At 46.2% G+C, this 12867-nt stretch overlaps 1 protein-coding gene across 1 annotated transcript in view; it reads right to left on the bottom strand.

The window, feature by feature from the left end:
- Nucleotides 1-497: 497 nt before the first annotated feature.
- Nucleotides 498-12867, bottom strand: part of LOC120048998 (protein inturned-like) — a 29809-nt gene continuing 17439 nt past the window's right edge. Inside the window, exons 6-18 of the mRNA XM_038995259.1 lie at nt 11941-12059; nt 11607-11696; nt 11306-11383; nt 10756-10939; nt 10287-10340; nt 9832-9894; nt 7454-7708; nt 6624-6838; nt 6174-6483; nt 5765-5859; nt 5318-5507; nt 2036-2175; nt 498-1158 (exon numbers count right to left, since the gene is read on the bottom strand). Of these exons, the coding sequence (XP_038851187.1) occupies nt 1047-1158; nt 2036-2175; nt 5318-5507; nt 5765-5859; nt 6174-6483; nt 6624-6838; nt 7454-7708; nt 9832-9894; nt 10287-10340; nt 10756-10939; nt 11306-11383; nt 11607-11696; nt 11941-12059 (1905 nt within the window). The 3' untranslated portion in view covers nt 498-1046. The remainder of the gene's footprint in view (nt 1159-2035; nt 2176-5317; nt 5508-5764; nt 5860-6173; nt 6484-6623; nt 6839-7453; nt 7709-9831; nt 9895-10286; nt 10341-10755; nt 10940-11305; nt 11384-11606; nt 11697-11940; nt 12060-12867) is intronic.

The raw sequence follows: 12867 nt of genomic DNA, 5'->3' as shown, positions 1-12867 counted from the left end.
TATTATTTGGTCAGTGCTGTTTGGGATCCTTGGGACGTTCCGAATTTTAACCTTTTTACATTTCAACTGCAATGGCGTGACGTAAGTTGGTATGTCCCAAGAATGCTGTTTAGACTTTTCCCATATTATTTGGTCTGGCACACTTTAGCTAACAGGAATGTCAGAAACACAGAACTAGAATGAGACTTGCTATGGCCAGAACAGCAGAACAATGCTGCCAACTCACATCTACCCGTTAAAAAAATAAAATCCAGCATGTTTTCTGAGGTATTAATACTCAGTTTTTAGTGGCTTGTCCTTCCACACACCCAGAGTTAAAATCTATTCATTACATAGGGAGCCATTTTGGACAGGGTATATTTATTTTTTATTTAACAAGGTAAGTCTGTTAAGAACAAATTCTTATTTACAATGACGGCCTACCAGGGGAACAGTGGGTTAACTGCCTTGTTCAGGGGCAGAACGACAGATTTTTACCTTGTCAGCTCAGGGATTCGATCCAGCAACCTTTCGGTTACTGGCCCAACGCTCTTACCACTAGGCTACCTGCTGCCCCAAAACCTGTTTCGTAGTGGGATGTTACAGATAGAAATGTCATGAATAGAGCTGACGTGATTCCTTATACCTCATGCTTGTTCCACATAACATATTTCTATCTGGATGCAGTCCTGCTGTTCCACTGGAGCTGATCCAAGGCTAACAGAGAACAACCTTGGTCTGTGAGGTTTCCTGTTACCTGCCATCAGGTAATCAAGGCACAAGAGGGAGTCTTAGATCCCAGAATATCTCTGACCGACAGTAAGCAGGCGTTGAGGTCAACTGTGAAACCTTTAAAACCAGGGTTGTGTTCATTAGGGAAAACCGTAGCAAAATATTTTGTGATAGAAAATGTGAACAAGCGTATCTTATTGGCGTTTATGTACTCCCCGTCTGTCTGTTTTCTTCCGTTTGGTGCCTAAAGAACAGGGTTGTGCTCTGCTGTTGACTGTCTGCCGATAGGTAGTAGTGTTACCAGAGTTCATAAGAGACTATTGGCAGACGGCTCGTCACAAGGCCAGGCCGAAAGACAGGCGGAAGGCCATCTCCACGGGAACCTCTGCCACGGAGTCATGGAAACACACGTAGAATTCCTGAGGGACGGGTTCTAGAAGCATCCGGCTGGAACACAAACAGAGGGAAATGGCAGTGTGTTTCAAGCTGGAGTATAGGCAGGACGTGTAAAAAACAACTAAATCAAACAAAAAGCACTAGATATCCAGAGAGTAGACAATACCGCAGCACCACCTTGATAAATGAACATCTCTATGCCCAGTATATCTGTATATATATATATATATATGTCTGAAATTCACTGTAAGCCAGAGCCCAGCTGTTACATGTTGGCCTGCTATTCCCAGCCTCTCACTCAAAGTTAACTGGCTTACTTCACATTTCTTTACTTTACCACCCAGACAGACCTCTCTCTCACTGACGACACACACACACACACACACACACACACACACACACACACACACACACACACACACACACACACACACACACACACACACACACACACCTCTGAAACGCAGAAACATGTCCAAAAGCAACAGTCAAGACATCCCAAAGTGCCATCAGTCATTACTACAAGGACAGCCACCATCCCTACCCTACATTCAACCCCCCCCCAAAAAACTCCACAGAATATAGAATTCATAACACTGACCCTATATAGCAACAGAGGCAATATAGATATCATCATTCTTAGGAGACTAAATCATGTACAGTGGCGCTCACACTATGTAAGGCAAGCACAGACATAGTTGGCTTGGTTATGTCTCAAATGGCACCCTACTCTCCATAGTACATTGACCAGAGCACTAAAAAGAGTGCACTATGTAGGGAATAGTGTGCCATTTGAGATTCACACTGAAACACATTGTCCTCTGATGTACCCTAATCCCCATATAAGCGCACTACTTTTATCCAGAGTTCTAAATAGTGCACTACAAAAGGAACAGGGTAGCATTTAGTATTTTGTTCTGTCACGTACCCTATAACCCAGTAGGTCATGGTGGGGGCTGGCTTCCTCTGGTCGGTCCAGTTCTCAGGTTTACACTGGAACAGAACCCCGTGTTCCTTCACTGGGCCCAGCCCATGGGTCCCCTGGGGTCTGTCTGTACCTGGCCTGCCCTACTCACACAAAGAGAGGTCTAAGAGATTAAACATAAACGCACACCACCTTTTTTATTAAAACACAGACATTCTTACATAGAGGGATATGGTGTGTTTGCAGTAGTGACCCGTCTTTGAGCCCCACCTGTTAAAAAAATAAATAATAATAATATACTGAATAAAAATACAATGTGTTGGTCCCATGTTTCATGAGCGGAAATAAAATTAATAAAGCCGCAAACAAACATGGTCTCTTTCTTAAGTAAGGCAGCTCCAAAATGAAGGTGTTTCAGCCTAGCTCAGTGCTTTCTGTGGTGGATGGGCAGCCAGCAAAAATACAGAGTGTAGGCGTTGGTAATCTTACCTAATTGCGCCGAGATTTGCTCAGCGTTCTGTCGCTCATGGGGACATTATGTCACTGCAGAATCTACGGGAGAGCTAGGCAGTTCAAGCCCCCTTGGGTGCTGCCATAGATTTATCATTGTGCCCATCCAAGAAGGCTCAAGGTCATTGGCCACAGATAAAATGACGTCAAATCACGTTATATCTACCATAGCTTTGATTGGACTGATCATGTCAACATCATACTTTCAAAAACTTTGCTAGAAAGTTAGACAAGCAGCCATCATCATGAATCACGTCGACAATCTACTGGCAAATCCTTGTCATATGAAGAGAATTTATAGATAAAACGTATCGGTGCTCATCGGCCGTGTCTCACCCTAAGAATTTGGTCTCTCCCCCCCTCATAACTTAGCTTACTGTTCTGACTTAGTGGTGTACATGTAGCCTTTAGCCTGTTTTAGAGAATTGTCACTATCGAATATTGTAAGAGCTTTCATTGTCTGCTTATATGCCCCCTTTATTTATCCTACGGTTCTGACTTGGTGTACAGGGAGAATACTGTAAGAACGGACCATGTTCTGAATTCTGTCGCTGTACATTTCAAAGGTACTGAACAAATAGTTATATCGACTATGTCCATCTTAGCTCGCTCATTAATCCTGGAGAGTCTATTGACGCACCCATGTGTCAATCTAAGAAACATAATAAAAAATCCCCATTAAAATCTGTAAATATAAGCTAGAGATGTAAATTTTTTTTGTGTGGGCTGCGTCTCTATCCACAACATCCGCCTATGTCGGCCTACCGCATCTGCAGAACTATTATTACAAAATAATATGACTAATATTACTATGTAAAGGAGAGACTCTCACGATGGTGTTCTCTGTTTTGCTCCAAAAAATATAAGGTTAAATACGTATGTGTAAAAATCTATATATTTCCTGAGTTATCTTCTAGATATAGGACAGACACTTCAAAACCTTATTCCTTATGCAAATAATTTTTTACTATCTATTTTTACATTTATGAATGTTATTCAAGGCATTTCTATGGGCTATAGTAGTAAAGGCCAAACTAAATATTTGATCAAATAATTTAAAAATATTTTGGGGGGGATACCTAAAGGGGTCCTAAAATTCAAAATCAAATAGCTAAATGATACATTATAAACTCAGCAAAAAAAGAAACGTCCTCTCACTGTCAACTGTGTTCATTTTCAGCAAACGTAACATGTGTAAATATGTATATGAACATAACATTCAATAACTAAGACATAAACTGAACATGTTCCACAGACAAGTGAATAACAGAAATGGAATAATGTGTCCCTGAACAAAGGGGGGTTCAAAATCCAAAGTAACATTCAGTATCTGGTGTGGCCACCAGCTGCATTAAGTACTGGAGGGCATCTCCTCATGGACAGCACCAGATTTGCCAGTTCTTGCTGTAAGATGTTACCCCACTCTTCCACCAAGGCACATGCAAGTTCCCGGACATTTCTGGGGAGAATGGCCCTAGCCCTCACCCTCCGATCCAACAGGTCCTAGACGTGCTCAATGGGATTGAGATCCGGGCTCTTCGCTGGCCATGGCAGAACACTGACATTCCTGTCTTGCAGGAAATCACGCACAGAATGAGCAGTATGGCTGGTGGCATGTCAGGATGAGCCTGCAGGAAGGGTACCACATGAGAGAGGAGGATGTCTTCCCTGTAACGCACAGCATTGACATTGCCTGCAATGACAACAAGCTCAGTCCGATGATGCAGTGACACACCGCCACCAGACCATGACGGACCCTCCACCTCCAAATCAATCCCACTCCAGAGTACAGGCCTCGGTGTAACGCCTACAAGCCCTCAGTCCAGCCTCTCTCAGCCTATTGTGGACAGTCTGAGCACTGATGGAGGGATTGTGCGTTCCTGGTGTAACTCGGGCAGTTGTTGTTGCCATCCTGTACCTGTCCCGCAGGTGTGATTTTGGGATGCGATCCTGTGCAGGTGTTGTTACACGTGGTCTGCCACTGCGAGGACGATCAGTTGTCCATCCTGTCTCCCTGTAGCGCTGTCTTAGGCGTCTCACAGTACAGACATTGCAATTTATTGCCCTGGCCACATCTGCAGTCCTCATGCCTCCTTGCAGCATGCCTAAGGCAGATGAGCAGGGACCTTGGGCATCTTTCTTTTGGTGTTTTTCAGAGTCAGTAGAAAGGCCTCTTTAGTGTCCTAAGTTTTCATAACTGTGACCTTAAATTGCCTACCGTCTGTAAGCTGTTAGTGTCTTAACGACCGTTCCACAGGTGCACGTTCATGAATTGTTATTTGGATTTTTGAAAGACAGGGTCCTGAAAAAGGGACGTTTCTTTTTTTGTTGAGTTTAGAACCATCTTAAAACAATTCCATATATTAGCTTAGTACCCCCCCCCCCCCCAACATCTTAAACTTTTAGAGGTTAATGTCTTAATTGAAATGACGGCTTGCTGTAATCAGCTATATCAGCTAGGGTTTTTAAAAAGGCAGTAAACGAGGCTGAATGAACAGTTTCACTGCCAGACGAGGCTCCGCTGATAGCCATGGTGCTGAAAGAAAAGCTCAGCTGTTAGGACAGCTTTATGTAGGCCCTAACAGTTTGTGGGCACCGTTTGTCACCGTTATAGTGCAATAAATGTATTGTTTAGTGTTGTGTTGTGGCTTTGCTGGCATGCAACAAAAAAAATTGGGTTAGTTTGCCCCACCAAGATGCACATGCTAAAATCGCCACGGTGTGAGTGTGAGAGTGAGTGAGTGTGTCTGTCTGTGTGTGTGTTCCGTATCTTACCCTGGGCGGCAGACTCCGCTGGAAGGCAGCCCGTATGGAGAGGCAGCAGTGGTGGAAGTTGCGAATGAGCTGAGGGTGGATGGAGCCGCTGAGCTGAGACAGTTCCCTGTGTGTAGGAGCGATGAAGATACCCTGCACCTTCTCCATCAGCACATAGTGGAACAGAGTGTTCTCTGCCCCAGACGTCAACCTGGCCAACACAGAACCGAGAGAGATTGGATGGAATGGAATAGAATGCAATGGTATAGAATGGAACGGGATGGCATGGAACAGAATAGAAGAGAGATGGGGTGGAATAGAATGAGATGGAATAAAATAGAATAGTGTGATATGGAATAGAATAGGATGGAATGAAAGAATAGGACCACAGCAGAAAGGAGATGTGGGGCATTATTACAACAAGGAAGGATAAACTAACTTCTAACATTGCTGGCCTGTTTCACTCACTTCATAGTGTTGTTCTTCTCCTCTGTCTCTCTCTCAGTCAGACTCTTCTTCAGGGTGCCCAGGTAGAACGGGTTAGGATGCTTCATCCTGGGAATCTAAGGGGAGGGGGGAAACAACATTGGTATTTGACAAAACCCAGTGTGTCGCTAAATATCGTGCTCTCCTAGCAGTGTGTGTGTGCACTTTACTGTCTGTCTGTCTGTCTGTCTGTCTGTCTGTCTGTCTGTCTGTCTGTCTGTCTGTCTGACTGCCTGACAGCCTGCCTGACAGCCTGCCTGTCTGTCTCTCTGTCTGTCTGTCTCTCTGTCTGTCTGTCTCTCTGTAATTTAATAAAGTGTGCCGTGGAACATAACTTTTTATAGATATAAGGATGAGAGACGCAATGGGGGAAGGAAGGTTAAGACCCTACCTTGAAAATGCTCCCACTGCCTCGACTCCCATCAGATCCTCCAGAACCCAGCGAGTCTCTCTGGCCGACCAGCTTCCGGGCCGAGTCCGGGGTGGAGTGCGGACTGAGTCCAGTCGGCCTTCCTACACCCCCGTCCGACTGTCCCTCGCTCCCGCTGTCGGACTGACTCCTCTTGGGGTGAGGTCTCCGAGCGCCTCCTCCAAACAGGCTCCGGCCCACCACCTTTCCTCCTCCCTGGTCCGAGGAGGGCGGCTTCACGCCCCCGGCCAGCTTGCAGAGGACAGGAGACGAGGAGGCCAGGGTGTCTAACCTGAGAACCACAATGGAAACTTTTTGTGTCATCCTCAATTTTATCTATGCTCTTATTTATACACAATTATTTTATTTCTGCACTTTTCTTTTTTTAAATTAATGCACAATTGTTTTTAAAATTGTCAAACTAAAAACAACCTGTCACGGGCGAAGGAGGGGAGGAACCAGTCAGCACAGGAGAGGCAGGGGGCAGGCGGGGCAGCCAAGTGTTCCTCCATCCCTACGTCCAGCTCCTCCAGCTGTAGGAGGGTAGCCTTGACCTGGTCCACGTACACACAGTCGGGCCCTGGGGCCCCCGTGGCAGGGGCCGCACAGCCACCCGCCTCCAGGAGCACACACTGCATGAAGTGCCTCTGGGGGAGAGGGAGCGGTAGAAAGAGAGAAGGAGAGAGAGAGAGAGAGAGAGAGAGAATGTATGGGATAACAGATGTCTGCGTGTAGTTGGTATCCTGGAACACAAAACTAGAGTCAAATGTTGGATGTCTGTCTGAGAGACAGCTAGAGGGGAAAGAGAAAGAGGAGAGAAAGAAAGGTAGAGAAAAAGAGCAAGAAATGACACAAACACAAAAAGGTGACACTCATTAGAGTAACTGATGGAACATTGAATCCTACATTCTCAATAAAGACCCTATATGTCATTTTATATATACAGTACCAGTCAAAAGTTTGGACACACCTACTCATTCAAGGGTTTTTCTTTATTTGTGCTATTTTCTACATTGTGGAACGTGCAAAGCTGTCATCAAGGAAAAGGGTGACTACTTTGAAGTATCACAAATATAAAATATATTTTGATTTGTTTAACACTTTTGTGGTTACTACATGATTCCATATGTGTTATTTCATCGTTTCGACGTCTTCACTATTATTCTACAACGTCCCAAAAAATATTCAAAATAAAGAAAAACCCTGGAATGAGTAGGTGTGTCCAAACGTTTGACTGGTACTGTGAGTATCTATGGTCTTACCAGTCCCACTATGAGTAGGAAGTAGCGTCCCTTGGGCTGGCAGTAGCCAGGCATGGTACAGTGGTTGTTATTGGTCTTGTTCTGGTACTTCTTGGTCTGGTGGATCTGTGAGCAGTGGTGAGGGAACACCTCCCTCCAGATAACCAGCTGGCCCACGCGCTGCTCTGAGGCCAGGGGGAGGAGACAGTAGTGCTGGCAGTAGAGAGAGACGTCAAGCAGGTCCTCCTTGGGGAGGTGGTTCGCTATCAGATAGCCCTGGGGTTGGAAACAGGCAGAGAGACATACACGTCGAGAGACAGAGACACAGAGGACACACACAGGTTGGACACACACACACACACACACACAGATAACACAAATTAATTTAGAATTTTTACTAACACAAGTCGCCCCATCATATAGAGAGTGCCAGACTCTCTCTATACAAAGGTCATGAGAATGGAGATTTGAACCTAGAGAACAACCTCCTACAAATCATGAATAATTCAGCATCAATTGATAGGCTGATGATGTGCCATGCAGGGAATGAGGGGGTACAGCATGTTATCCTGGGTGACGATATCCCATCTACAGTGCATTCGGAAAGTATTCAGACCCCTTGATTTGTTCCACATTTTGTCACGTTACAGCCTTATTCTAAGATGGATTAAATATTTTTTCCCCCCTCATCAATATACACACAATAACCCATAACAACAGAGCAAAAACAGTTTTTTACCCAATTTATACTAAATTAAAAACTGAAATATCACATTTACATAAGTATTCAGACCATTTACTCAGTACTCTGTTGAAGAACCTGGCAGTGATTACAGTCTCAAGTCATATTGGGTATGACGCAACAATCTTGGCACGCCTGTATTTGGGGAGTTTCTCCCATTCTTCTCTGCAGATCCTCACAAGTTCTGTCAGGCTGGATGGGGAGTGTCGCTGCACAGCTATTTTCAGGTCTCCCCAGAGATGTTCGATCGGGTTCAAGTCTGGGCTCTGGCTGGGCCACTCCAGGACATTCAGAGACTTGTCCCGAAGCCACTGCTGCGTTGTCTTGGCTGTGTGCTTAGGGTCACTGTCCTGTTGGAAGGTGAACCTTCGCCCCAGTCTGAGATCCTGAGCACCCTGGAGCGGGTTTTCTTCAAGGATCTCTCTGTACTTTGCTCCGATCACCTTTCCCTCGATCCTGACTAGTCTCCCAGTCCCTGCCGCTGAAAAACACCCCCACAGCATGATGCTGCCACCACCATGCCTCACTGTAGGGATGGTGCCAGGTTTTCCTCCAGACGTGACGCTTGGCATTCAGGCCAAAGAGTTCAATCTTGGTTTCATCAGACCAGAGAATCTTGTTTCTCATGGTCTGATAGTCTTTAGGTTATGCCAACCGGGCTGTCATGTGCCTTTTACTGAGGAGTGGCTTCCGTCTGGCCACTCTACCATAAAGACCTGATTGGTGGAGTGCTGCAGAGATGGTTGTCCTTCTGGAAGGTTCTCCCATCTCCACAAAGGAACTCTGGAGCTTTGTCAGAGTGGCCATCGGGTTCTTGTTCACCTCCCCGACCAAGGCCCTGGCTCAGTTTGGCCAGGCGGCCAGCTCTAGGAAGAGTCTTGGTGGTTCCAAACTTCTTCCATTTAAGAATGATGGAAGCCACTGTGTTCTTGGGGACCTTCAATCCTGCAGACATTTTTTGGTACCCTTCCCCAGACATGTGCCTTGACACAATCCTGTCTCGGAGCTCTACGGACAATTCTTTCGACCTCATCGCCTGGTTTTTGCTCTGACATGCACTGTCAACTGTGGGACCTTATATAGACAGGTCTGTGTCTTTCCAAATCATGTCCAATCAATTTAATTTACCACAGGTGGACTCAAGTTGGAGAAACAGCTCAAGGATGGTCAATGTAAACAGGATGCACCTGAGCTCAATTCCGAGTCTCATAGCAAAGGGTCTGAATACTTATGTAAATAAGGTATTTCTGTTTTTTATTTTTAACAAATGTGCAAACATTTATAAAAAACGTTTTTTTTCTTTGTCATTATGGGTTATTGTGTGTAGATTGATGAAAACAAATATGTTTTCATCCATTTTTGAATAAGGCTGTAACGTAACAAAATGTGGAAAAAGTCAAGGGGCCTGAAAACTTTCAGAATGCACTGTAAATAATCATATGTAACTGTCTCTTTCTTCCTATCCACCCAACGGTGTCTGTCTGTCCCTTCTGTGAAGTTTCAAGTTTCACTGTGGGCCCAGGTGTGTGTGTGTGTGTGTGTGTGTGTGTGTGTGTGTGTGTGTGTGTGTGTGTGTGTGTGTGGAAAGGAGAGCGCCCCAGCAGATAGATGTCAGGTGAGTGTGTGTGTGTGTGACAGGTGTGAGACGACACTCAACCTTGTAGAACAGACAGGAACCCAGTGTCACGTAGAGACGCCTCACGCCATAGAAGTCCTCTGACTGCCAGATATATAGAGAGAGAGAGAGAGAGAAGAGAGAGAAACTAATTAACAGTTTTAGAAGGTCAGACATGAATGATTAAGTAGTAGATCTACTTCCTGCCGGTCTATCCCCTCCCCCTCTCTCCACCACCCCTCATTCCCAGTCCTGCTTCATTTAATCAGCTAGAAGATGCAGGTATGAAGAAGATCTAATCCTCCATTACATTAAATATACACAGGCCAGTCCAGAAATACTCACTACTAGACCCTACACAGGGGAGGAGACAGCTGGTGGCTCCGTTTAAATGGGAATGGGGATGAGCATGACACCTTGTCTGCTTCCCAAATGGCACCCTATTCCCTACACAGTGCACTGCTTCGACTAAAGCCCTACGTAACGATATGACTTACCATTTCTCCGAAATCTGATGATTCAAAGTCTGAGAGAACGGTGTCCACTTGCATCTGTGGACAAACAGATAATCAGAGACCGTAGAAGTAGAATTCAAACGCAGCATTCTAAATCTAGATCAGAGGCAGACGTATTTCTGCATTCACAAAGGCTGCAGTCAGACATGCTCTGGAGCTAGACATGGAAAAATTGGCAGGCGCACATGTCATTTTTACCGCCAGACAGCAGAGGGCAGCAAAGACCATACATATATCCAACAAGGTGGGGGGAAAAAAAGCCCATTAAATATATCATACCAAGAGCAAATTGCTTAAACGTATCAGTGACTTGACAGCCTAAAACATCCTGTGACCTGAAACATTTCAGAAGACGTAACAAGCGAGGCGCAAACAGCAAATGGTGAAGACATCAATGAAGAAGAAGACATCTTAAAAGTGTTCCATCACAACCGTGGCGGCCCATCCAGACCTTTATCTCAGGGGGCAGAGGGAGCCACCGGACCGCTGGCAGTCCGTCCAGGAAGAGAGTCTCCGATAGGTCAGGGGGCGTGGCCCCGGAGCTGTCACTCAACCGGGAAGGCTGGATGAGCTGCTGGAAGAACAGGCAGAAGAAATGGTCCAGCCTGGGGGCATGGTCCGCCTCGCAGAATGCACTGTGGGGGAGCGGAAGGAGCGATGGCGATAAGAGGGAGGGGGAGGAGAAAGGGAGGGATGGAGAGAGGGATGGTGTGGTGGAGGGAGAGATGAGATGAAGGGGTGGAGGAGAGAGAGGGAGGAAGCAATGGGAGGGAGGGGGACAGAAGGAGGGAGAGAAAGAAGTGGTTGGTTAAAAGAAGCCAACAACCTGTTCAGGTTTGATGTAACAGTATAAATGACCTTGCTTCAAATGAGAAGCCAGAAAGACTGGGACCGCTTGAACCAGGAAATCAAACCGGTGTCCAAAATGGCACCCTATTCCCTATACAGTGCACTACTTTTGGTCAAATTCAGGATGCATCCCTGCTGTCAGCACAACAGACCTGTCCAGGGAGCCGTGCATCACCTTGAGAGTCCTCACTGCACCTCCCACTACCGTCTGCAGATACAACAGAGGAACCCTGGGGAAGAATACGAGGGGAAAAACACAGTCACATCCACGAGGAGAAGGCCAGAAAAAAAACCTCTGAACTTCAGCTACTTACCGACCATTTTATTGATCAAATATTCTGGGAGGGATACAGCATTTAGCTGACATATGGGATTGGCTGAGACAGCGTATTGAATATGGAAGCATGCATTGGATGCTGTCAAGGACTTTGGATGACTTTGCTGTGTCGGTACCTCTCAGCAGGCAGGGCGATCACCAGCAGGTTGTTGCTCTCCTTCCAGTAGCCCACATGGACCAGCTGTTTACTGAGGAGAAGGGAGGAGCTGAGGAGGGGGGGGGGGGGGGATGGGGGAAAAAGAAGGGAGAGGGGTAGAAGGCGGAGAAAAAAGGAGGGAGTGGGAGGAGGAACAGGTGCAGGGGAAAAGACAGAGGAGAAATACAATCATGGCATGAATGAATGGAATTTCTATATTTAGGACTTTGGTAGATTTCAGAGCCGCTTGAAGTGGGTCTGACTGGTGATAGGTAGAGATTAGTCAGGAGTGGGTGGGGAATTTTCTACACTACCTGACTATCTGTCCTCCAGTGACATTCTCCAGCATGTCAGACAGAGTGAGAAAGATCCCTCTGACTCCCTTCAGCTGGCTGGACGCCTCAGACACTGGGTACTGGTACAGGATCTCCTGCTGAGGGGACATGGAGGTACACACACATACACACACACACATACACATACAGTCCGTTAGAAAAGAAAGCACAGGGCAGGATCTGGGTATAGTCTTTGTCATTAGTATTCGCCACACCAGGCTGTCTGCTATGAAGGGTGTGGAGCGGACCACTTCAGAGAGAGCCGAGGGGGGGGGGGGGCGTGAATAAGGAGTAGGGCCTCATAGCCATGGAAACAAGGACAAAAGCTCTGATAATTCTTACAATGCCAGACATTCACCTCTGGGTCACCAACACACTAGCCTCGTGGAGAACCAGGTTTCCCTAAACAGGAAGCCTGGGGAAGTCCATGGCACAAAATCAGCCAAAAAAAAGGGGTGGGCACCCAGTGTAAATCAGTGACGCCTGACTACATGTCAAACCCGTCAAATGCCTTGCTTGGGTGGAGGTGCTCACTAGATGAGTGTCGTAGGTGCAACAGTGAGCGAGGATGGCTGTGAAATTGCGGATTAAAATCCTGTTAAAGTATGTTGATGTATGCCGTGTTTGTGGTGAACCGTACGCCTGGAACCGGAACAAACATCATCTTTTGCAAGTTAAATTGTCTTTATTGCGACCGGACTACACACTGGCTTTAGAAGAGATAACGGGGCCTGTCACACAGTGCGTTTCCTGTGTAATTTATTGTGTAACAGCCGAAGTATACCAATGCGGTCACAATTCACGGTGATCTCTGAGACACGCCACCATTCTCATCGACGGGGCTGTAGTGGAGCAAGTTGAGAGCCTCAAGTTCCTTGGCGTCCACGTCACCAGCAAACTATCATG

The sequence above is a fragment of the Salvelinus namaycush genome, chromosome 6, assembly GCF_016432855.1.
Source record: "Salvelinus namaycush isolate Seneca chromosome 6, SaNama_1.0, whole genome shotgun sequence".
In the NCBI taxonomy this organism is placed as follows: domain Eukaryota; kingdom Metazoa; phylum Chordata; class Actinopteri; order Salmoniformes; family Salmonidae; genus Salvelinus; species Salvelinus namaycush.
Note: the sequence above shows the minus strand (reverse complement) of the source record. Positions and strands in the feature narration are given on the sequence as shown.